Raw genomic sequence first — 26,725 nt, forward strand, 5'->3', positions numbered from 1 at the left:
AGGGAGTAAGGGGGCAGGGTCAGTAAAAGGGGAGAGCCATAGGACTGTCAGAAGGCTGAGAGGAGAGAGGAAGGAAAGCTTAAATCCTAAGGCCTGCAGACAAGAATATATCATTCAGAGTATAGTGCTTTTGTAGTGGTAATCAGAAAGTTTTTAAAGGGAAATGAGTATTGGAAACAAGAAACAGAGAGCCAGGATGTTCACAGAGAGATCATGGTATTTACCTCATTGCCATATTTTACCCAATGCCATAAACATGGCACTGTGTAAAGCACTGATTGGATTTGAATAAGCACTTCATGAATTGAGCAGAAGCCAGCAATAATGAATTGTAATTAGTAGCTAATGAGTGGAAAACAGCCCATCAAATGCTATGCTGGCATCTGGTCTTTTCCAATGGCCAGGTTCTTGCCTGCAAATAGGTCCTGTAGGCAGGTCTTGTGGACCGGTTCTTCCGCTTGCCTGCATATTGGGTCCTGTAGGCAGGTCCTTCTGCCTGCCTGCAGATGGGGTCCTGGGGGCAGCGCCTGCTGTTTGCCTGTGGGAAATAGGCTGTTTTTTAAAAAAAAATAACCAGAAAGAACCCTTTTCTTTTTTACTGATGTGTCTCAGTTGCATCTTGGCCCTGGAGGACCAGGGTGGATTTAAAGCCCTTCAAAGCTCTCTGATGGGATTTGCAATTTTTCCCCTACCTTGGCCAAATAAAAAATACCCATGAAGCTTGATACAAACAAGGAACTATGGAGATTTGTCTAATCGGAATTTCAATGGTTCGAGTCATTTTGTGGTATGAATTATTCATTCAGGGTTACACTGTGCAATTCTAACATTTTAAATTAAGCAAATAAAATATTCCTTATACAAAACCAGAAGAACACAATCAAATGTAACCCCCTCCCATCGAACTCCTGTTATCATCCAGGGCTAGATTGTGCAATCCTTTCTAAGTACTTCCACATGTGTACTAGTAAGTAATCACCAATGTGAGAAAGCATTGAGTGAGGGACTCAAAGAGGTGAAATTCTGATTAGATAGATTTCCATATCTTAGCAGTAGACATACCAGTACACTAATTTCTGCTAAACGAGAACAGATAAAAGGAAAAAACCTCCAGTCCCCATCCAAGCTTTGGGAACTTCCATTCTCCCTGCCTTCTGAACGCATGAAAGGCTAGTGCTCAGTCTCATCCAGGCTACTCATCCTAACATTCTTGGGTGTGTTCTGAATCCTGCAAGTCTGTTACATTTAGTTCAGACAATGCCACTTTGCTATTGGTCAATACATGATGTCACATCACAATGTGATGAGGCAGTATTGTCATGCACTGAGGCAACGTCAGGACTCAAAGAGGCAAATTTGGCGATTCAGCATTGCAACGCAAGTATTGAGTCCCACCAAGGAAAGAGGATTTTTGGAGGCATTTATCCACTAAACTTGGACATTCTAGTCTGCAGTTCCTGTAGAGGTTGGAATAGTAAATTGACAGAACTTAGGCTGGCTTTGTATTATTTGCCCTTACTGTGAGTTCCATGTCTTCCTCTTCCTTTTCCTTTACAGGTTTTTCTGGTTCCTCTGGCTCCTTCTCTTGTAGATGGATCTCATGGGCCTGAGACATGTAAGGCATGTCATCTTTGTTCTTGAACTCCAAGCTGAGAATTGAAGGAGGAAGTAGAATTCCTAGAATTACCTAAAGCAATAATAATGATAATAATAATAATCATCTCAATTAACAGGTTATGATTATGGTGGTAGCTTAGTATCAAATGGAACAAGCCCCTGGGGAATCTGGGAATCAAACATTCCAGTGTGTAAATTTCAATGGCACCTGGAAATCTGTCATTTGAGATTATGTTTACCGAGAACTGTAGGGAAACTAAGCATAGCATGCCTTGCAATGTTAATAGAAGTTATATGGCTAACTCATTGTGCTGAATAATTTATTATTCATATAACCCTAAATTGCTCATCTCATACATATTGTTACAAGCTAGAACACTACAAAATATTACCATACTAGGTAGTAGGCAGAACCACAGAAGCATTGAACCTTGAACCTGAAAAAATTTGCACATTGCACAGTAGAGTGTTCCAGGGTTAATGTGAGACACAAGAAATATTAGGCAATAGACATAGTTCTCTGCAGTAAGTGTTAGCCGTGTCTACAGTACAGAGCCTGTGCTGGCATAGCTATGCTGGTAGAGCCCACTAGTGGAGACACAGCATAAACCAACAGAAGGAGTTTAGCCAGGATGGTAACATTGCCTCCCCAGAAGACATTAGCTCTACCAATGAAAGCACTCCTCTGTTGGCATAGTTACATCTACACTGGGAAGGTTATTGACTTAGCTTTATGTTGGGTATGGGTGTGATATTTTTGTTGACACATCTAGGTCAACAAAACTTAGTAGTGTAGATCAGGGCTTAGTAAGTTCCCTGTGGTCCCTTACTTGGAATTGCATAGGGTAGAACAGGTCAGGACAATGGCATGAGTGAGTCTGAGGAGACAGACTTAAAAGTATGCAACTTATGTGCTTAGGTATTCACTCCTGTAACTTGGCAGCACTGCTCCCATCAATGTGAGCTCATATTCTCCTGTATTCGCTATCTTGTGCTGCACATCCATTTTACGTTCTTCTTATACATGCAACACACTACACCTGGGTTGTGTGGGATCACCCATCGTGGTTTAGGCCCATTTGTAACCACACACACACCAAAGCTTGATTTTTGCCAGCACTTCATGGAAAAATCATTGTATACATCTCTCCAACGAATTTAACTCCAGTAATGCCAATGAAATTATGTAGTAGGCCTGTTGGCATATGTGAGGAGAGTATATTTCCATCCCATGAGGGAGAACATTCCTGCTTTGTCTACTGATGCTTACTAGTGCATTGCAGAGGTCAATCCAGGTGTCTGAACTGGACTCTGGAGTTGCCCTGCTTTTAAAGTACACCCCCCCCCGCAGTGCTGCCATATACTCCATTAAGGTGCATGACAAAGTCTATGCTGTTCTCTCTTTTGCCTAAAGAGAGTTGCTTCAGGGAGGGACAGTTAAAGGATAAAACTTTATGGAATAAAGCAGAATAAATAGAGTGAACAATAAACTGTGTGTGGACAGTTGGGAGGAGCTGCTGTTGGAACAAACCAAAAGGAAAATGGAATTTATCATCCTGAGGTAATTATTATGCAAAGGATAGGGCCGGGGGTCTGCTGTGTGGCTGAAGAGAGACATGCTGTAAAGGACAAGGCATAGGAGGGAAAATGGATAGATCCACTACACTACAGTAAGCAAGATCTACTGAGTAATAAACAACTGGAACATCTCAAAAGTCAGGTTTGCAAGAGGGTCAGGCCCCCCAGGGAGAGCAAGGGGATCCGGGCACAGATTGATTCAGAAAACATGGCTAAGAGGGAGGACTTTCCAAAATGTAAGAACATGTCCTAATTTTAGAAAGAAAGGTACTCGTGCAGAGCTCTGAAACAAGTGAGATAAGAATCTTAATAGCCACTGACACTCATTTGTTACTAACAGTGCATTAGTTCCAGTGTGATAATGATATATTTATATTTGTGCTGTTCATAATTATTTTCTCAGATACATGCTTTTGCAGCACAATAGAACAGCCAGAGCAAGTGTCGATTTTCACATGTAAACCTGATACAGGCGAGGGAATGCCCCTGTCAGGGAATATCACCACAAAACATAATTTAAAATGGCAATTCTTGGTCTGACTAGTGAATACTGTGCTGAAGGTGAATGCACCACAGCTCAGTTCCTCTTGGACAGAAATGCCTGTCACGAAACTCCACTCTCTCTGGCTATTTTGCCAGAGAAATTCAGTATTAAATGGGCTTGATTGAATTATCCTCCACATCCCCTAGGGGTGGTCTGTCCAGGTTAGATAGGAGGCAGCTTGATCTGGGATTGCAGGAGTATTTGCATTGCTGCTGCATTTGCTTGTTCTGAGGATCATTCTCCAGGGTTGTCAATTCAGCACCTTTCACTAGTAATAAATTCATTCACACACCCTTTTAATTTATTAACTGATTTTTTTTTTAAATACGGCCAAACCCTGAAGTCTTCAGTTAGGGAGAAATCCTGAAGCCCTTGCTCAGTCTTTATGCCAGTAACTGTCCTATTGATCTTGGAGAGTTTTGACCAAGGACTGAGTAAGGCACTCAGGATTTTGGCCAGCAGGGATGAGCACTGTGTCATGTCACTATAAATAACACAGGACCAGCAATTAGTTAATTAGTACATCTAATTGTAGCTGATTTGGTGTCAGCCCCCTTGCCATCCCTTAGAGCTCTTGCTCTTAATTGATGCTAAGGCAGTGCTGACCTTTAGACCTGAATTTTTGCGCATCCGGAGCCGGCCCATCCACATGTCTGTGAGCAGCATTTGGCTGCAAGTGTGAGCAATGAAATCTCGGTGCTTGGCTGCCACCGCAAGCTGCAGGCACGTGGCATTACTCCAGTTCTTCAGCTCGTAGGTCAGCAGTTTCATTGCCAGCTGCTCATCCTGCTTGTACGATTGGTCCAACAGCTCCACCGCCAGCTGGCCAAAATCCCTGCAACAGAGGACATTCTCATTAGCCAGCACAGTCTGCTTTGTGGATAGTACACTGTTAGTGACAGCTCCATGAAATGCAGTTGCAGTGCTGGCTATACATAGAGGCCCACATTTTCAAACCTGAGTGCCTAAAGTTAGGCACGTAAATAAATGTTCTGATTTAGAATACTGCGTACCCACTGCTCCCAGACATCTGCTCCCACCTGCCTGGCTGCTGTTCTCTCCTTGAAGCCCATTGTCTATCTGCTATTAGGCAGTCCAGGCCCCCATTGCTTGTTCATGATCTCATGGTCAGGTACCCCTGAAGGGGAGGTTTTATTAACCTGTATCCAAAAATTGTTCAAATTCCTGTTGGTCTTTGATTCATGGATTTTAAGGCCAGAAGGGATTATGATGATGATCTAGTCTGACCTCCTGACATCTAGTCTGATCTCCTGATTAGTTACTTCCTGCACCTGAATACTACCTCAGTAGATTTTGAACTGTATTTCATTGGGATGGAAAAAGTGACTCAACAGAATCACATTCAGGCTCTGGTGGCCTCAAGATGGAGGAAAGCATATAGTCAGCATAGAGGCTTTATTCACCATTTTGGCTCCTGTTCTATCCATTTTAGAAGTTAGCACGGTTTTTAGAAGGGCTCTGTTAGCATGGGTGCTCCCTAAAAGCCACTCCTTTGGCTTTGAGGGCATTGCATTTTCCCTTCATCTTTAACAGTTAAAGCAAGTTACTCCTAAGCTGATTACTGGCAGTTTCAGCAGCCTCTCTTTGCTACTCCCCAGAAAGTATGCATGAAAGGAAATCAACCTGGAGTTGTGGTTCAGCTCCTGGGATATGTCATCCACCATGTCATTTTCTGATGCCTCATGGGCCATGGCTTTGCAGAGTTTACAGGCCACCAGAGCCTTTGCCATAGCCTCCTCCCCATGCTGCCAGAAAAAGAGGGCCATCTTCTGACGCTTCATCAGCACAGCCCACACCATCAGCTCATGGAAGGGGAAAGGGAAATGGTTAATCTCAGGATCATCCAAATCAATATCCACTTCTTCTTCTCGTTTCTTTGTGGTCTTCCTTCCTCTTCGCAAAGGGACGTCATCCTGTCAAACAAGGAGAAAGTGTGGTTCTAGGAAATGATGTGAATCAGTTTACACTGCATACAGGAGACACAACATGAGGAAGCTGACACTCCCTCGCCGCAGGCACACTTATGTTCATGTAACTTACTTTCTTTTAATTGCTGGTTAGACTGACTAATTATTCACTGTGACCAGCCCACATTCTGAGTTTCTAGGAGGAGAATTTCTGCTGCTTCTCACTACTCCTTCCTACACAAACTTACATAACTAATTTCACATTCACTGAAAAAAATAATTCACAAAATAAATGTGATGCATATGAAATGATTCAACACTCCCAGCTCCTGTCTGGTGGGAAATGGGAGACTGGGAATGTCAATCTAACCTGGCCCTTCCCTGTGGTAGTGCAGAGCACTATCATAACATACCCAGGTCACTCCTGGGAAAACCACCTTTACATTAAAGCTTTTGGTATGTCCATTTACCTCTGAGTTTTTAATCACATTAGGGTGGATACATTCACCTCTTTTCACTCTAAGTGCATTAGGGAGGACAATGAGGGAGAGGCTGGAGGATGCTTCATCAAAAGATGGTAGCATGATATTGTTTTGTCCTTTCCCCACTTCTGTCTCATTCTTAGTGATCTCCCATCCTGATCTTATCAGTGAGGTAACCTCTCTCTCCTCACATACTATCCCAGTCCCTCAATTCTGTGTCCTTTCTTCTACCCTTTTCCCCTCCAATTCCTTGTTATTTCTTCTTGCTTGCCCATCCTGTTTATTTCTGTCCTCTCATCTTGTCCTATAGCTTTCCTTTTCCTTCTGCTCCCAGATTGCATTCGCTGAACTTTGCTCCTTGTGTGAGCAACAAAGTGAAACTTACCATACAAAACCTCAGCTCTTTGAAGTGCCAATGTACAGCATTACAGAGGTTGAAGGATGTTGGGTTATTGAAGATTGACATTGCACTACACTAATGCCCTTCATTCTATCTCAGCTCAAGTTCCCAAGTAAAGATATTTTACTTCTGAAAATCTTTATTTTAATATTGTTTACAATTACATATTGTTAAAAAGTGGTCATAAAAGTGACAATTATAAACCAATGATATTTACAGAATAATTAAGGCTGGGATTTGTGAAAGTGGTCCCATTGATGGCATTGGGAGTACAGACAGGACAAAGTGGAGGGGTTTTGAGAATCCCAGCCTAAATAGCATGTAAAATAATTTAAAAAAAAACTATACTCAGTGCTCCACATTTTCCATAATTAGGTTGCCACAAAACTTGCTACAGAATCCAACCACTTGACACACAATTATGCCCCAGAATTGAAGTTTTCATTAAAAGAGAGAAGCTTCTCTTCCATATAGTTGTAAAGAAAACCTTCAATATCTGAGAAAACATGAAACAGTGCAGTAATGGTTTGCTGAGTCTGCAAACAGACAGCCTGAAACAACTACTCTGAAAAGTGCAAACCACTCACATTCAACTACATATGGTGCTCACACTGAAACTTAAAAACCACAATCTAATTGTTAACAAATGCCCTGATGGCCATGGGCTGGATTCTGATACCTTCACTCACATTAAGTAGGACCTGCTCCCTCATGTAGTTCCACTGAGGTAAACAGGACTATTTGTGGAGCAAGACACTACTCAATATGAATAACAGTTTGTGCATCTGACCCTATTTTAGCAGAAACATTCATGTAATGTGGTAATCTATCCATTGCTGTCGGATGTGGGAGCAGGTATTTGGCTAAGGACAGTGAGGCATCTAGTTGCTATTTATAGATTCTGGAGTGGCAAAGTAGGATTTTGTGCTTCCCTGCACCCCAAACAATTGCCTCTAACCTTTTCTACAAAGGGAAAAGAAAAAGTCAAAAGCCTCAGCCATGTCAATGGGAACTCAGCATCACATACTATATTTGTTTGACCTCTCTGACAGCTTTCTATTTTTATAGTTGTTGGATTGGGATACTGGTTTCAAACAGACTGTACTATTTAAAACAATATGTACCGATTTCACCAACAGAGACCTGGAGATGACAGGATTTACTTCTCCCACCTTTTTTTTTTTTTGTAAGTTTGTCTATGGGGAAGCATACTGAGAAACTGATTTTCTATTTGCATTTATATAAACAATTTACTTTAGCGGAAAGAACAGCCTTGTGTGTGTTTAACTTCTCGTTCTAAATCTGTGGAACTTTTAAAATATACTAATTACAAGAAGTCTCAGATAGTATAATGCTGCTGAATTTGGTGAGAAAGGGAAGAGAATGTAACATTAAGATTTATTACATGTCACCTACCTCCATTCCCAGAAGTTTCAGGGCTTTTGGCTGTACAAAAAAAGAGTTTAACAAACCATTATGTAGTCTATCCATACCAACAACATTTTAAACAAAATTATATAATCCTACGTATCCCCTCTCCCCCAAGATTCTGGGCATAAGTTTGGCCCCTACCATAAGTTACAGCAGCTCTAATTTGTGCTGGATGCAGCAGACACTAAGGGGCCATTCCATCCATTGAGGATCCCAGGAGTTCATTAGCATTCTGGACATGTATCCTTCATATGACAACCCCTCTAACAAGAAGCTGCAAAAGAGGGGGCACTCTGCTGGCTCTACAGGATTCTCCCACCTCCTCATAAAGCAGATATATGGCCCTTTTTTCCCACTGCTTCAGGAATTCAGAGGGACCAAGGATCTGGCCCAAGGTTTACAAGGCCTTAATTTATACAGTTTTTCCACTGAGTGGCTGAGGGAAGGGAGCATTTCTCTGAGGAGAAAAGAGTGCATTTTGCTACTTTAAAAAAAAATGAAATGACAGAAAAGCCATCCCCATGGTGGAATTGGCAAAAAGCCCCAAACAAACCCAGCAGGTCTCTAGTTTTCCTTTGGATGTAAACATTTCATAGCAGCTGTTGTACTATCAGGACCAATGTCTGCTAGGATGAGATCATCAGAATCATACTCATATATGTCTCTAGAAAATGAACCTATATGTGAAATTTATCTGTGTCGGCTAGAGAGTAAGCTAAGAGAAGTTGTTATAACTAGGGAAATTTCTCTCTCTCAATTCAATTTTTTTTCAATCTAACTGCAATATACTACCTATTACAGGGGCTGATCCAAAGCCCATTGAAAGTCAATGGAAAGACACTCATTGCCTTCATAAGGCTTTGTATCAGAACTATTCACAGATTCATATTAATAGATTTTAGGGTCAGAAGGGACCATGATGATCATCTAGTCTGACCTCCTGCATAACACAGGCCAAAGAACCTCACCTAATAATTTCTGCAGCCAGCCCATAAAATAGCTAGTGTCAGGAGCTGACTTTCCCTAGGTTGCAGTGAGGCAGCTGCTCTGCTATGCACAAAACCCTGATCATAATGAACTGCTAATCAGTAGAGAGAATTGTTGCTTTTTAAAAAATGAGAACCCAGCAACAATCTTTATCCTAGACTCAGGCAGCTGCATTCTAGCAGCAAATGACATGCATGTATTGATTCTTCCTCTTATAATTCCTATGATGGGAAGAAAACTACCAAAATTCAGCCCTTTACTGAATTGACTCCCAGCATCTTTTTGTTATGACCACATCAGACAGGCCTGTTGACAGGGGGAAACAAAGGGGGCAATTGCCCAGGGGCCCAGGTGATTTAAAAAGGCCCAGGGGCCCCTGGCTGCTGCCAGCAGTGCAGTGGGGTTAAGGCAGGCTTCCTGCCCGCCCTTGCTCTGCGCCATTCCCAGAAGTTTCCAGCACGTCCCTGCAGTCCCGGGGGAGAGGGTCTCTGCACACTGCCCCCGTCCCAAGCGCTGACTCTGCAGCTCCCATTGGCTGGGAACTGCAGCCAGTGGCAGCTGTGGGGGAGATGCCAGTGGTGCACAGACCCCCCCTTCGCCCCCTCCTAGAAGCTGCAGCCAGAGGGGTGTGCCGGTCAGTTTTGGGAGGTGCCAAAGGTAAGCATCAACCCTCTGCCCTCCTCTTGCATCCCAACCCTCTGCCCCAGCACAGAGTCTGAACCCCCTCCCACACCCAAACTTCCTTCCAGAGCCTGCACCCTGCACCCAAACTCCCTCCCAGAGCCTGCACGCCGAACCCCCTCCCGTACCCAAACTCCCTCCCAGAGCCCGCACCCTGCACCTCCTCCCGCACCCCAACTCCCTCCCAGAGCCCGCACCCCCTCCCGCACCACGCACCCCCTCCCATACTCAAATTCCCTCCCAGAGCCCATATCGCACACCCCCTCCCCCACCCATTCTCCCTCCTAAAACCCGCACCACGCACCCTCTCCTGCACCCAAACTCCCTCCCAGAGCTCAGCTCACACCCCTTCTGCACCCAAACTCCCTCCCAGAGCCTGCACGCTGAACCCCCTCCCGTACCCAAACTCCCTCCCAGAGCCCGCACCCTGCACCCCCTCCCGCACCCAAACTCCTTCCCAGAGCCCACACCCCCTTCCGCACCCAAACTCCTTCCCAGAGCCCGCACCCCCTCCCGCACCCAAACTCCTTCCCAGAGCCCACACCCCCTTCCGCACCCAAACTCCTTCCCAGAGCCCGCACCCCCTCCAGCACCCAAACTCCTTCCCAGAGCCCGCACGCTGCACCCCCTCCCGCACCCAAACTCCTTCCCAGAGCCCGCACCACCTCCCGCACCACCACGCACCCCCTCCCATACTCAAACTCCCTCCCAGAGCCCATATCGCACACCCCCTCCGCCACCCATTCTCCCTCCTAGAACCCGCACCACTCACCCTCTCCTGCACCCAAACTCCCTCCCAGAGCTCAACTCACACCCATTCTGCACCCAAATTCCCACCCAGAGCCTGCATCCTCCCCACCCAAACTCTCTCCCAGTGCCTGCACCCCACACCCTCTCCTGCACCCCTACCACCTGCCCCCAACTGGTGAAACTGAGTGAGGATAGGGGAGGGAGGGGGACGGAGTGAGCAGGGGTGGCGACTCAGAGAAGGGGCTGGACAGGGGCATGGTCTGAAGTATGGAGTGGGGCAGGGCAAGGGTCTGTGGGTTTGTGCAATTAGACAGCTGGCAGCCGTACTGGGCGGGCATGTGGAGGCCCTGGCTGTGCTGGAAAAGCGCACCCGGCAACTCACTGGGCAGATGCAGCGCAGCCAGCGGCTTGCTTGGCATCAGCCAGTGCAGGCGCAGCACTGTGAAACTGTCAGGCAGGCTGTGTCTGTGGGGGTGCAGCTTGTGTGCATGTCGGGGCCCATTGACTGTTCTGCCCTGGGGCCCGGAATTGCTGTTGGTGGGCCTGACTTCAGAATCGCAATATTACTGGTAAAGAAATACAACTCCTTACTCTCTTGGGTCCAAACAAATTGTGGTAGAGGGTTCTGAACCGTTTTCGCGTGTAGTTGCAGCGATAAGCTCCTCCCATCAGGTACTCAATTACCAAGCCAATATCAATCAGACTTATCCTGTAATCTGGAGGTAAGTTACCCTATCAAATTAAAGAAAAAGGAAAAGAAACAAAGAGACAAAGCTGATTAGTACAGATACCATTCAATGTTTCCTCTAACTATATTAGAGTAAAACAAATACAAATTAGTTAAGAAACATAGAAATGTATTATGCTGGTTAATTAATTCACCTTAAAATAGATCCAACCGAAACCTGGATATTCTCGCTTGGAAAGAAGACATAAGTAAATAAGAATGTGCAGTAATCCTTGGTAGTAACAGAAGATAATAATGTCAGAAAATAGTACTCAATTTCTTCTGCTGGGGGAAACAAGAAACACCACTGCAGAACAAAAAACATGAGTACCAAGCATTTCCCTAAAGGTCAGGCACACTTGCTGAACTCTAGTCCCTCTGTGAAGTATGTTTTCCACACACAGCATCTCTTTGGCTGAATATGTTTGCACTAGCGCCCATTTGGGCTGCCTTCTCTTTCAATCCATTGTGAAGGAAGCTCTATATTAAGGGTAGGCAACCTATGGCATGCGAGCTGATTTTCAGTGGCACTCACACTGCCCAGATCCTGGCTACCGGTCCGGGGGTCTCTGCATTTTCAATGAAGCTTCTTAAACATTTTAAAAACCTTAGTTAATTTACATACAACAATAGTTTGGCTATATATTATAGACTTCTAGAAAGAGACCTTCTAAAAATGTTAAAATGTATTACTGGTATGCAAAACCTTAAATTAGAGTGAATAAATGAAGACTTGGCACACCACTTCTTAAAGGTTGTCGACCCCTGCTCTATATCATTTGCAAACAGAGGCTTTGCAGCTCCTCAGTTGTGATCACTATTTCCTAAAAGCATGTTTCTTCCCTACATTGTATTATTTAATAGTTAGCACTCATCAAATAAAAGGAAGGGGGGAAAAAGTTTCATTAGCAAGGTGTGCCCACTTAAATGTGGACTTAAATCTCTTTTGCTTGAAATGAGTCTTTTAAAAAACTTGTGAGAGTCAAGGAGGTATGTTATCTGCTTTGTAGAAAACATTAAACTGGCTCATAAAGTGCCTATTTTTTTTGCTTTATGTACATAGGCCAGGAATGTGGTGTGCATCAAATAATTCTGATTCTTATCCAGTTCTGTTTTATCTAGTTTTAGGAGCAAATATATAAACCCAATAATTTTTTAACACACTGCCCTCTTGTGGACTTGATGCAATTTATTTTAAGATAGTTTAAAGCAGTGATTCCCAAACTTGTTCCGCCGCTTGTGCAGAGAAAGCCCCTGGCAGGCCGGGCCGATTTATTTACCTGCTGTGGCCGCGGTTCGCTGCTCCAGGCCAATAGGAGCTGCTGGAAGTGGCGGCCAGTATGACCCTTGGCCCGTGGCGCTTCCAGCAGCTCCCATTGGACTTGAGCAGTGAACCACGGCCACTGGGAGCCACGATCAGCTAAATAAGTTTGGGAACCACTGGTTTAAAGGGTAAGTTTTCAGCACAGGGTTATTGCTACACAACTCCCATTAATGCCAATGGGGGCTACTCAGCTTTTTTGTCATACATTGCTTTGAAAAATGACCCCTTGATGTCCTGGATAATCTCTGGGTGCTGTTGAGCTGAAAAACCAGTTCTGACCCATTGCACCACTGTTTCTTACCCTTTCTGGTATTGGAATAAATTCATATTAATTTCCATGCCATCATCAAACACCTTTAATTTTAAATGGAAAAGGCCAACAATATACAGAATATTTATGGCTCCAACTTCGTGTGCTCCCTGGCCCATTCCCTTCTACTCCATATTATCAGTGCTGCTAATGATGACCCGAAGGTCATGAGTTCTATGCAGATTACTACATGTGAAGTTATGAAATCAGCCTTAAAACAGTTCTCTCTGCTCTGAACGTAAAGTGAGGTCCACTCAGATACTACTGTGATGAGCATGGTATAAGAGCATACATAGACTAGAATAGAACAGAATAATGGCCTGGAGAACGACAGGTTCTATTCCTCCACACCTTTGTTCACTAGACCCCATCATCAAAATCCCACAGAGCAGTGCCCTCCCAGGTCTCCCACGGAAGAGTTCCTGGAAAATTCTAGAGATGGGAAGGACAATCCCTCAAAGTTGGCATTTGGCCTTTCTCTGTCTCCATAGGGGAACTCAGCAAGAGAAAGCTTTGGTCCACTCATAGAGTGAAGGGGCAGTCAGGGACTAAGTAAGGGATGCCACCACACAAAAACATTTGGCTTTTTTATACAGACCACTGCCTGTGAACAATTCACAAACAGAGAAGAGGCATAATTCAGAAAATTAGTCATTATGAATATTTGCCCAACTTTGATGATAATATTAAAAAAACTCCAGATTAGCTACAGACAGTCTGTACATCATTATAGGAAACATGACAATTCTGGGTTAATTAGACATGGAATTAAGCCTAAGAGATCAATTAGCCCATCCATGAACACGGAATTGTATCCAAGGGAAAAATATGCTATGATACAACAAGAGCTTTTATGGTAAAACTAAAATAAGGCAGCTAAATTGCAATTGTTATCTTAATACTACTATTTAATGTACTCTAGTAAAACCATTATGTTTGCTATAATGATATGCAGCATGGACTGTAGTTAATCTGTAGTTTTCTTAATATCATTACACCTCGGTTATTAATTCAAAATAATTAATTTTATGAATATTCCTTCTTTTTCTCTTTGGGAATTTTTTGCAGACAGAGGTCTGTAGAGGTTCTGTACATCTACCTGACTTCTATGAAGATGTGTTTATTTGATTTAGATTAATGAAGCATACATCATAAAACACTCTGAGGGACAGATTGTGATGATTTTAAGAACCTTTGTGTACAATTTATAAATTCTGTGTGAGATTCTGAACTCTATGTATCTTTGCCAAGCTACCAACTCTATTTTGAAAATGAGGATTAGTTGCCTTCTCTATGGTCTCTCTTTGCCTCCATGTTGGACTGAAATTCCAAGGTGTAGTGATACAGGACAGACAATAGAGGGACATTAATTTAGGATAAGCCTCCATTTAAATATAAACATCCTAGACAATAGGCAGGCTCCCACACAGAACAATGGTTTGTCAGGGGAGAGGTTGCTTGGCAATGAGGTCATCTGCTAGGAGTCTGGGATCACCTAAGGAAGCTGATCCAGGAGTCACCTGACAGAAGGAGTGGAAGGTTGTAAAAGGGTTCACAGCGGGGAAAAAACCCTCAGAGAGGCAGTCGCAGGAAGTGTGGGCAGGAGAGGGGAAGTCAATGGATCATCCAAGGTCTGAGGAGGCAAGTGTGGGAGAAAAGGCTCTGTTTCATAATCCAAGCCAGGCACTGTGATTATGAAAGATCCTGGATAGTCCCAGACAGCCCTGACCTCAGGTGAAAGAATGCTCTGAAGCGAAGAGAAAACTGAGGTAGGAAAATGCATGTAGGGTTTATTATTTTTGTATAGATCTGTGTATTTCTCATGCTGTTAAAGAAAGATCAATAATGTGTTACAATTTGGTGCAATGTCTGTATGTGTTCTGTGCTACACCTACCATGTGCTCTGAGAGTTAAATTGTGACCAGAATGTCCAGCATGGCTGGAGGTCTGGGAAACGGTGTGTTTACACTATGGTGGAGTCTGAAGGGGTCAGCACTGATAACAGGGACTACACAGTGGCTCTGCACTGCTCCTTACAAAAGACTGAACCTAATAGGCATGATCTATCAATGTGATCATAACCGGGTAATGTGTTTGTGTTCTGAGCACTGAAATGAAAATGAACATTTCTCATTAAAAGAAGAACAATTAAAATGATTGGCTTTTTAACAATGGTTCTCTCTGCCCAGAATGTTTGAACCAATGTGAGTTTTACCTGAGTAAGGACTGCAGGCTCTAGCATTCTCTTTGTGATCACATGTAAACAGGAACCAATGACAATAGGAGACTTATGTAGAGCTGCTTTATAACTGTTCTAAAGGGGAAAGGTTAAAATTCATTCCCTGGCAGAAATGGGAGCAACTATTTTTGAAGTTAATGAGAATTGAATCTCTTGACAAAACTCCCATTAACTTCAATAGGAGCTGTTTTTGACACCTCAATAAATGAATGTTCCGCAGTAGAAACATGTTCAGTGGAAAATATTAGTTATCACGATGCAATTTAAGTAAACACAATATATAATATCCTATAGCATATTATAATGTTGAACTCAATACTTTATCATATCATAGTGGAGATTTTCAAAGCAATCTAGGGGATTTAGACACATCTCCCAATACATTTACCTGTACTTTAATGGAAGATGTGCCTAAATCCCTTTAGTTTTGAAAATTTCAGTCAATTTAATTAACAATGGACACGCTGTTGAAGAAATCTTGTAAAACAATAGCCAAAGCACACATTGTATAATACATACACAGGTCTCAATCCTGTTAAGCGTGGGAATAATTTTATATAGTGAATAGTCTCATTAAAGTCAATGGGAAAGAAAAGTATGCCAGAGCATTTGCAGGATCAGCCCCACATAGCAAATATGTCCATTCTATAGTAGATATGAAACTGCTCCCTGTTTTAACTGTAATGGGCAATATTAGGTTTCATTAGCTATTGTAAATATTCTCAGATGAATTATAACTATTTATACTGTCAACTACATATTATACTTAAGTCAGTGCTTGTGAATACTGTAGCAGAAGCTGCAGCAAATAAACTGATTAACAATAAGGCTCAGTTTGTACCCCAAGTCTGGCTGCAGTGGCAGCACAATGATACAAGCTGCCCACAACCCTCGATCCTCAGACAGCATGGAACCTACTTATACAACACAGGTATGAAAGAGGACAGTTTAAGCCAATGATACTAATAGTCTGCAATGATCCTGAAGTAAGCTTTATGACACCAATGCACTATTCTTCCCCTCTCAAATTCGAATGTGTCAGTGGCATTCCTTTCACTAGGTCAGAACTGTTTTTATTTGCAACTAATAACGACCATTTCTCTCTATACTAAGAGTTCAATAGTATTTCACAATACTAGATAAAACTATGCTTCACAGTTCCCTTGTAATACAGGAATCCAGAAACTGTCTCTCGAACTAATAACAGTGAAATTTGAATGTATATATAACTAATGAGCAGGATGAACATCTATTCATTAAGAATAAATAAATGAAAAATACTAACCTGCTGAACTGCATGACTTTGCATGAATAGGATCCAAAGGTAGGGCAGAATCTTATTTTTATATTAAAAGTGACCAGTAGAGGGCAATCTCTGCCCACAAAAATAGAGTCAAGACACAGTCAACTCCATTTTTTTTCCTGCTGTTTATTTTGAGTGTATCATTTGAACAACAATGTGATGAAAGTGACCACTGTGGGAAAAATTCTGTTCACCTTTACACAGGTCCTTTTGACATCAGTGAGGCTGTGTGTGTGAATAAGGCAAACAGAATAGCTTTAAATTTAGTGGCTGAACTAAGGGGATCAAAAGTGGAAGATGGACAGTTCTCCATAAACCATAGTACTTAGAAAGGAGAGAGTATTCTCTTTGTTCATGGATACATTTAGAATTCAAACCCTGATTGTGGCTATAATTCTTTTAGCTTTTTTTCTTAGGGCTAGACTGTAAACAGCTACGTTGAGGTGACGATCTCCACAACAATATTTGGGAACTCTCAGGAGAATGTGAATCAGAATCCACAAAACAAATACAAGCTTCCATAAATAAAACTGTGTACCTTCCTCATTGCATAACAGTTTGTTCTAAAGGGAATCCCAATATTACTATCAGAACTCCTGTAAACCATGAATCTTTCTCAAATGAAAGGAAAAATCTTAAGAGATTTGGGGTGATACATTTTAATATACTATGGCAAATTCAACATTGTTTTCATGTTTCTTTTTCAAGCAATTATTTTTGAATCTGTAATTTGCCTAGATACAGAAGATATAAATAATTCACATTTTACAGTAGAACATTTACAAATTAGTCTATCTATGAAATAAAATGCATATAGGTTGTGCTAGTCCTGGAAGTACTAGGTTGAGGTGACAGATTTCAAATCTCTTTGGTGTTTATAGTTTTAGAGACTGCCATTAAGATTGAAAGTTTAACTATCCGGCTTCAAAATTTATCTAAACTAAAAGACTAGCTTCTACACACCAATCTGCCTCAGTCATGCACTGTTTCACTGTTAAATAATGCTATGTTCCACTGAGAGGTTATTTTCAAGAATGTATTTGTATTTAAATTCATGTCAATCTCCTGACTGATAGATTGACTAATCAGGGATTTGATTGCTCAGGTGCAGGACTGTGGTACAATGTCAGATATCAGCCAGCATGGCACAGGTATTTTTCATCATTGACAAAATGAAAAGAATAGGCCATCATGGGACATATTTCTGATGAGCACTAGTGGATGGTTGCTCATGGCCTGTTTGTATTCTAAGCTGTTAGCTGCATTCCAGTTAGAGCATACATTTGCTCAACATAAAGGCAGGTGTTAAAGAAAGAAAGATTCTACACAAGGAAAAAAAGAACAACAAACAACATAAAGCCCAATAGGATACATTTTAGGAAAAATTCCAATACTTTGCATATTTTTAATCACAGGGGATACATATTGTTAACATATATTACAAATCTTCTAGTTTCTTACTGTTTTATGAAAAAGTCTTCTGTTTATGTAAAGTGCTTATAAAACACTTACTTTTTCACTATAAGGCTCTTTTAAAAACACCTCTCAGATTAGAGGCCCTGGGAAATCATGGTAAACAATGTTCTAATTACCCTTATAACACAACCTTTTGACACTTGAAATGCTTTGCTTCTGAAGAAGGATGTTAGAAAGAGGAGGCCAGGGAATTTGAAATGGAATCTGTTTAATCTAAAAGACAGAGGATAATCATTCCAAACATTTAAAGACACAAAAATGATCACACATTTACTAACAAAATGTACTACTAGCTTGCGCCTCACAGAGAAAGTACAGAGAAGCAGGCAGCCTAGATGCACTCAGGGTTAATCTGAGTACAGTGCTCCATCCAAGGGATTTATGCATGCGAACAATTCCAAATATGTTGCAGATATTTCATATTTTCCCATTGACACTTGTATATTAGTTAATGATGTCTACTCTACAGATGATACTGTAGACCCCTTCTCAACAAAACTAAAATGACCCAAACCTGTTCAAATATTTCTAATCAATTTTCAAGCTTTTGCTATCTTTTGTTTCTGTGTTGGGAAACCCCAGCAATAGACTCTTGCCAACTTGTTTATTATGTACAATCCATGCCTGTCTGTTATTTCAATCCTAACTCTGCCTTCCTACTCAGTGTCAGACATTGTTCCACCTATATGAAGCAGAAGGGATGACCTGTGACTTTTTTCCAGGCTGCTGCTATTGCTGTCACAACTGTATAGGGTGACTGAAAAGAAGTTCCCTCAGAAACCAAGCGTGGTACCTCCATGACAAGCAATAGCCCCTGAGGAGGTCCACTTTTACCCAGCTCCTCCATTACATTTCTAGCAAAGGCCACAGGTGTGAGGAAAGAGGTGGAGAAGGGGCATCATGAATAATTAAAATAAAGGGCAGGGGCTTGGAAAGTCTCTGATTGCTTTCCATTACACCAGTGTAATTCCTATGTAACACTGAAATGAATGGGGCTAAAATGGGGTACGTAAGATTAGATTCTGGGGTGGGATGGGGTTTCACTGTTTTAATCCTTTAATACAATTGCATACAGCACCATTAGCTGCTTTTATTTGGGTGTGGTAGAACCAATAGGGCTGTGGCCTGCCCCCCCAACTATTATTTAATATAATTATTATATAACATTATTTAACATAGTAGCATTGCATCAAACATCAGCTGTTACAACACTGTGATGTTTAGAAGTCTACTGTACCAGAACCCCTTTAACCCTGTCTAGCTTTCACTGATGAAAGGATCACCACAAATTTGATTTGTGCCCTGAAAAATTCTCCCTCCTTCTTTCCTCTATTATTTAACTAGTTAATCTGTATACAGAAAGTCCTCTTGAAAGCCTATACCTTCTGGAGGCACAAGTTACTTAAAGAAACATAGGCACCAGTGTGCACTGAGAATGTCTGCAGTTTACACACCCTTTGAAAGAAAATTAAAGGTGATGGGGTCAGCACAGGGTCACAATTCCCTGCTTGAACCGTCTGCATATAGAAGATACTGGTTCTCATTTATTTCTGGTCCCGTGTCAATTTCCCCCTCCCCGTCCCAAAGATATTGCTAAAGAAAGTGGATTGGTTTAGCCCCATTGGGACCTTTATAGTTCAAGATGCCTGAAACTCACTTGAAATTCTGATAATGGGGGAGAGACAAGCTGTCGTCTTGCTTTATTGCACTAGTCCTTTTTCTATGCTGTTTGTGATGGAGGACTTTACAGCTTTTACAGTATATCACAGAAGATGGAACTGGAAATGCTGCAGTGGACTAGGATTGAGCACAAAAAAAAATATAGATCTATTACAGTCTCAGGGATTGACTGACAACATGGACATTAGCTTCCAAAATAGTCATGGGTCTGGAAAAATACAGATAACAGCATAAATCCACATGGCATGAAAAAGCCTACAATTCCACTAGCGAAAGCACTGTATCCAAAGCATCTAAAACCACTGAGACAGCAAGCCCAGTAACTGGTTAGTTGTGCATTGTGTGCTAGAATTTCAGATTCAATACAAACAAACAATGCAGACTGAAATGGCATGGAAGGAGGGGGAGACGGGAAGGAACAGGAGAATGCTCTGAAAGCTCATGCAAAACAGAGACTGTCTCTAATTACGCGAAGCAATCACGACATTACCTCCAACCTACCGTCTATTGGACTCTTACCTTTTTGACGTCCCTCACTAGATGATACAAAGTGTTGGATGGTCCATGTCTCTGTAAATGACAGATGAAGAAGAATCAAATATTTTTGCCTTATACAGAAGCCACGTAGGAGATAAAATGTAAAATCTGGAAGGTGCTCCATTCGTGTGAAGTTTTCCTAGTTAACCACCCAACCAAACATATGCACACCCCTACTAATGAGTAGCACTTCAGTCTCACAAATTTATCCATTCCTTTCAAATAAACTACAACAGCATAGCTTCATCCAACATCCTTCAGAAAATTCTCAGGCTCTCTCTTCTCAATTAATAGACATGTCCCAGGTTACACAGTCAAAGAACAAGCCAATCAAAGAGCAGGTCTGTTCCTTTGGCTTTAGGGCAGCATAGATACTTGTTTTTCTATTATGTGTATGAGTTGAGTCAAATCTTTTAGTGTTTGATATTTTGGAGACACTTAACTTCTGGCCACCACAAGTAAATTAGTAATATATGTCCCTGAGGCCCATAATGTGATAGCCTGTGATGGGGTACCTAATCCACACAGACATACAAGGGGTTAATCATGCCCTGCACCAGAAGGAGCAATGGACGTGAGTTCTCTGAGTGGCCCAGAGTGGCTGCATGAAGCACAGCCAATCGGAGGAACTGCAGGGAGCAACCAATCCATGTGCAACAGGCTCAGATAAAAGAGAGCAGCATGACAGAAGAGTGTTAGTGGCTGCTGGGAGCCCAGGGAGTAAGGACTGTATCCCTGGAGGGCTGAGAGAACTGTAAGTTCCTTGGACAAAACAGCTGCTATCAGGGACAGGGGGAGAGAGAGGGAGCTCCTGGCTTGCTGCTGGGACTGAGCAGCAGAGTGCCCTGAAGTGAGGGCAAAGAAGGTGCTGGGGCCATGGGGAAGTGGCCCAGGGAAATAGAGCAGCATTGATTGGAGGTTACAGAGGAGAAGCAGGAGGCTGCTATTTACAGTGTCCCTGGCTTTGGGTCAGAGTAATGGGCGGGCCTGTGTCCCCCCAACTCACCACTGGGGAAGAGGCTGGACTGTTGGGCAGATACACCCTTCCCTGGTGGGGGAAACAGATGATGACCTAGCCATAAGGCTGAGTCGCAAAGAGGATGCTGCAGTTCTGGGAGCTGAGAGAGGAGCTGTAGGTGGGAGCAGAGACAGAGTGCCAGTGTGCAGACTGCAGACATGCCCAGTGAGGGCATGGATTTGAAATGTATAGGCAGAACAAAGCCTTGTATCATGACACAACTCCTTTCAGTTGGACTGAAATAGAAATCATCTGAACCAGACACTGATGTGAATTGGCAGTTTTCCCCAACAGCACCCAAATAGTTTTTTTGGCATGCTGTTGTGAGGAGGGTGACAGAGGTGAGCATTGGTGTGGGAAGTGCTGTAAGCAACTAGAGCAGTGCAATACTCAAACATTTGCTTTAAGGACTTTTGCTTTTTGGAGAAAGACATTTTGGAAATAAAATTTGCAAAAGTAAAAACTATTAATTGTGGAAAATTTTGGGATTGCAAAAATGGTGAAATTTTGCATAATGGTATTACCAACTCCAAGCTTTCAAAAATAATAAGTCAGCCCCCCACATCATGAGATTTTTCTTAAAAATCACAAGATTTACAAAACAATATATGTAGGGTTCTTTTTATAAGCTTTCTGGTGTTGGAGTATTTATGAGTACATATTTGAAAGCTTTTCTCTGCAATCATAAGGGCTAGAAACTTTGTTTTTCTAATGAAACCTCTCATTCTCAGTTAATAACCTATTCAGAATTTGAAGCTTTAAGAAAAACACCAAATATTGATAACCTGGCTATAAAATCACAAGAGTTGGCAACACTGAAAAACTCAAAGAATGTTTTGTTTTTTTTTTGTTTTTTTTTAAATAAACCAATGAATCTTCTCTAGGATCTGGAGTCATGTGGCACTGTCCTTCAGGTCCTACCTTTCCCACAACTTCCCTGCCAATGGCCTGTCTAAGCCCAAGGTCTATCATACTGAACTACAACTCCCAGCAAACACCCAGTTCTGTCTGCAACTTCAGTGACCTTTATTTAACCACACTTCATGATGTGTATTTAGATGGAGTAAGCAGGAAGCAATAGTGAATTCTCATGATAAGAGAGTCAAACCCAAGAAAGCAATGTTGTCTTGTGATGTAAGAAAATAGTAACTCATTTGTGGAGAAGGTGTTGGCTGTGCTGTGCACCGTTGTGTCATTTTAGGATGGGCAGGTGGTGAAACACACACATGAACAAACAGAAAATTTGCCTTAGCTTGGCCTTACCGTATTGTACAGTTCCTCTAGTCGGGAGAGGGTGAGAAACCGATGCATGCTTACTCCATTCTCAATAAGCAATTTCACAAAATCCACTCTGTCCAACACCAGGGCATCTAGCATTGCCTGCTCAAGGGATCCCACCTGCAAGGGAAAGGATTCACTGAGATTGTTCCTGCGTTTAGAGGAAAGTCTCTAGATGCTACTGTCACTCTAGCATGGGGAGGGTTTGGTGTTTTGACAGAATTCCCTTAGCCTGTTAAGCTTAGAAGGGGATCATCACATTTTTAAATCTATTTTGGTTTCCCTGTTTCAAAGTATCAGTACGCTAAGATCAATACACTCTGATAAATTTGGATCAGGACCTAAGAACTGAAAGGTTCAGTTCTTAGGTAGCAGGTGACCAAGTCACTGTCCTCGTCAGCCTTTCATTATTAGTTTCGCTCTCTTGACAAACATTTTGTTTCTTTTGATTTTGCACTTTGTGCTCATTCCTACTAAGTGAATATTGTCACACAAGCAGCCAAGAAGGGTTTGAAACCAGGGAAGCAGAAATATATTTTTAAACAGCATTTCCAACAAGGGCCAATTGCAACGGATAATCACATCCATTATACACACAGTCCTGGCTTTCTTCTCTTCTGGGAGGTACCTCGTGCCTACAGCTTTTAGCTTGTGAACTGAATGTACACAATAAATTTTACACAGATTCTCCATCACAAAATCACAGTGGCAAAGACATCAGTAGCGGCTGCATGTGTTTTGCATGCTTATTTCCAACAGAGAATGCAAGAGAAATATTCAGGTTAACTGAAAAACTGGCCAGCAAGGCTCCTTTGCAAATCCCATCTTTGTGAGTAGCAAGAACTGGAGAATACATTTAAAATAAAAATGCAACAAATGTATTTAAACATAGGCATTTTTCTTGGATGCAATTGCTCTGAGGGTCTCACATTGTGATAGTTTGTGTCTGATGACACCTGATAGGTATCTAACTTAAATTTACTGCATCATGACAGATCATCAAAAGTAATAGCATATGTCACATAGATGTTTAGAAAAGTTAAAAAAAATCTCACTTTCCCCATAACTATATTTTAATGTTTTTGTTTGTTTTTTGCAACCAAAAAGGTTTGCAGCAGACACTCACTGGCAGTTTGTAGAACAAATTTTAATATAGCTTAGTTTTTGTTGTTTATCTCATGGAAGGCGTGGCAGTGGACACAATGATCTAGCTGCATCACTAAATGGCCTCATTTCCTTTAAGAAGAGCAGGGAACTTTTATGATCTATCCTGTCTTCAGTAGCTCTGACCAGGGAAACTTGAGTTGGACTTGAACATTTCGCAGTATGTTGTAAACCCCGTATTAGTCTGTTTTTTCTTTAATGCATTCACTTATTGTCAGATTTTAAACATTTCTGTAGAAGATGGTATATACTGTACCGGCCATTGTTGCCCATAAATAAAGATCTGACTGCGAGCGATGTCTACTCTGTTCCAGGCCAAAGCTAGGCTCAGTTGGTCTGGAGCAGATGCATTAGCTCCTATATAGAAACAGACAGGGAGAAAAAAAAAAAAAGGCATACTTTAGACCCAGTCAATGGCCCAGCACTAGAATATGAAGTCTCTTCACTTAGTCAAAACTCCCACTGAAGTCAATGGCAATTCTTCCTGAGTAAGAACTTCAGAACTGGGCCCTATATCATCAGACATAACCCTTCCCCTGCGCTCCTGCAATAAAATACTTATATAGAACTTTTCACCTATGCAAACATTAATAAATTATGCCTCAGCACCCTTGTGAAATACAAGTATAATATCAGTGGGGTAGCTGTGTTAGTCTGGATCTGTAAAAGCAGCAAAGAATCCTGTGGCACCTTATAGACTAACAGATGTTTTGGAGCATGAGCTTTCGTGGGTGAATACCCACTTCCGGTGAAGTGGGTATTCACCCACGAAAGCTCATGCTCCAAAACGTTAGTTTATAAGGTGCCACAGGATTCTTTGCTGCTTTTACAAGTATAATATCCACTCAAATAGAGACCAGAAATAGAACCCAGTTGTCCTGACTGTCTCCTGCTCCAACTGCAAGATCATATACGCAGATGCATGTGCCCAATCTACAAACATGTCAGTCTCGTACCTGCCTTGACTGATTACATATTAGGAAGCCTCCACTTTCTATGCATATTAGTATCGGATACCTGAGGGTTTGGATTATAATAAGGATTTGCATTACCCACAAAGAAAATGCTTGCATTATACCTTTTTACCAGCATGGATAAACAGCAAGTCCCACAGCAGAGAAATTCATACGAGCAAGCATGACATATAGCTGATAATGAAATGTAATATTACTTTCTTTAAGTAAGAGAGTATGCAGCTCAGGCTTATGAGACGCTTGTTGTTTTTGGAAAGGCAGAGTTCTTTACTTCAGTTTTAACTGATTTTGTGGGACACTCCTGATCTGCTGTTTTTTGTTTTTTTTTAAATGTTCTGCTAAGGACTTCAGGGTTATTGAGCTGATTTGTAACCAAAAACAACATCTGAACTTCAGTATTCACAATAAGAATTAGAATTAATGGACTGATCAGCAAAATAAATAAGAGCCTTTTGATTTTGCTGGTAGGGAGCAGAAGTAAACTCTTGTATTAAGGCTTGTTTTTAGTTGGTCTAACACTTTGAGGGCTTGTCTACACTTACCAGCAGATCAACGCTGTGGCGATCGATGCATCAGCAGTCAATTTAGTGGGTCTAGTGAAGACCTGCTAAATTGATTGCTGATTGCGCTCCTGTACTCCACCCGATCAAGAGTAAGAGGAGTCAAGGTGGGAGTGTCTTCTGTCGACATCTTGTAGTGTGGACCCCGCAGTAAGTAGATCTAAGCTACATTGATTTGAGTTACGCTATTCACGTAACTCAAATTGTGTAGCTTACATCGACTTTTCCCTTTAGTGTAGACAAGGCCTAACTTCTGTTCTGATTTTATACTCATTATACCAAAAACTAGTCCCCACTGTCTGGGCACAGCTAATGGCTTTAAAGTACCTGAAAATAGTTCTGCTCCCATTTAGTTACCATACAAAATCATGCACCTCTCTAGAAGAAAGCAGCCCTCTGAAATCAGAAGAACAGTACTATGTAGTATTTTGGACATAAGTCCACCCAAAGAGGGATTACACTACAATTTAATTTCTTAATTCTTAACTTTTCAGTCTCCCCCTTGTAGCAAGACTGTGTCAAATATTTTTTTGTCTAAAGCAATTATTTTTCTTAAAGGGTTACATTAAAGAGTTGTGATTATGTGTCACACAGGATGGTTTCATATCACTAAGGAAAAGAGCCAGAACATAAAGGTAAACAATGCAAACAAGAAAAAAAGGGGAAAGAAAATGAGAACTTCAACAGAGTAAATCACTGAAATTATAATTAAGAAACAATACTACTACTCCCATAAATAAGACAGACATAGGTGCTCACTCGGAGTCTTCTCTCATTCATGCAGATGGACCCACACTGAAGTTGACCCCCTTGTTGCTACATATGTAAAAACAAGAGCAGAATATTATCCAGTGTATTTATACCTGGGAAGGGCAAAAGAAGGTCCCTATACTTTTATTTAAGTAAACAGAAAAAAAAACCACTCCAATCTCAGGCTCTCTTGGCCTGATCCTACTTCCATCAAAACTAGTGGCAAAACTGTCACTGACTACGTTGAGGCAGGATGAGGCCCTGTGTGCCATGATGTGTAAAGATGTAAATTCAATACATATTGCCAGATAAAAATCCCTCTCTTCCCCCAAACCAATCATCATGGCAAATCCCAAAGGGAGATTGCTTCCTTGCAGATCAAGCACCACTCAGATTAATCTTTGGCAAGGTCCTTAGGGTGGTCTGGCTTGATATTCAATTATGTCCATCACTGGCAATCTTCTGACACCACCCATATTTCTGGCTCCCATGTGCTTGTTGGCCATGTTGTGGCATTCCGTGGTACATGATTGAACTTCATTGGTCTTCCATTCTAATAATATGTCCATGTAAATAACAGACCCTGTCAAGCCCTCAGCGGACCTCCTCCACAAATGCTGGGAGGAAAGATGAGGCTTGCAGGGTCACTCTGAGAAATAACAGATCTGGGGTCTGGTGGATCAGATAGAGGGATGAATTCCAGAATCACAGAGCCTTCATGGAGAACACAGCCAACTCTTCCCTCTGATCTGAAGCAAGGATGCTCCAGTTCTGCTGAGGTCAACTGAAGTAGTATAGCCTGGGGCTAGAGCAGAGGTGGGCAAACATCTGGCCCGCGGGACCATCCTGCCCAGCCCCTGAGCTCCCAGCTGCGGAGGCTAGCCCCCGGCCCCTCCCCAGCTGTTCCCCCTCCCCCGCAGCCTCAGCGTGCCACGCCACCAGTGCTCTGGCCTGCCACTCCTGCTGGGCAGCGCAGGCAGCGTGGCT

The 26,725-nt window shown here is 42.1% G+C and overlaps 1 protein-coding gene across 10 annotated transcripts in view; it reads right to left on the reverse strand.

Moving 5' to 3' along the window:
- The window catches only part of TRPM3 (transient receptor potential cation channel subfamily M member 3), a 611,492-nt gene that overhangs the window by 45,287 nt on the left and 539,480 nt on the right, over nucleotides 1-26,725 (reverse strand). For 4 of the 10 annotated variants that reach the window (XM_050944106.1, XM_050944108.1, XM_050944113.1 and 1 more), the window contains exons 10-19: nucleotides 23,711-23,811; nucleotides 22,276-22,410; nucleotides 19,977-20,027; nucleotides 11,281-11,316; nucleotides 10,990-11,130; nucleotides 7,966-7,995; nucleotides 5,384-5,673; nucleotides 4,346-4,574; nucleotides 1,520-1,687; nucleotides 413-538 (exon numbers count right to left, since the gene is read on the reverse strand). In XM_050944106.1, the coding sequence (XP_050800063.1) occupies nucleotides 413-538; nucleotides 1,520-1,687; nucleotides 4,346-4,574; nucleotides 5,384-5,673; nucleotides 7,966-7,995; nucleotides 10,990-11,130; nucleotides 11,281-11,316; nucleotides 19,977-20,027; nucleotides 22,276-22,410; nucleotides 23,711-23,811 (1,307 nt within the window). The remainder of the gene's footprint in view (nucleotides 1-412; nucleotides 539-1,519; nucleotides 1,688-4,345; nucleotides 4,575-5,383; nucleotides 5,674-7,965; nucleotides 7,996-10,989; nucleotides 11,131-11,280; nucleotides 11,317-19,976; nucleotides 20,028-22,275; nucleotides 22,411-23,710; nucleotides 23,812-26,725) is intronic. The other 6 variants (XM_050944107.1, XM_050944111.1, XM_050944110.1 and 3 more) reach the window with 3 other exon arrangements.

Source organism: Gopherus flavomarginatus, chromosome 3 (genome assembly GCF_025201925.1).
Source record: "Gopherus flavomarginatus isolate rGopFla2 chromosome 3, rGopFla2.mat.asm, whole genome shotgun sequence".
Taxonomy (NCBI): Eukaryota; Metazoa; Chordata; order Testudines; family Testudinidae; genus Gopherus; species Gopherus flavomarginatus.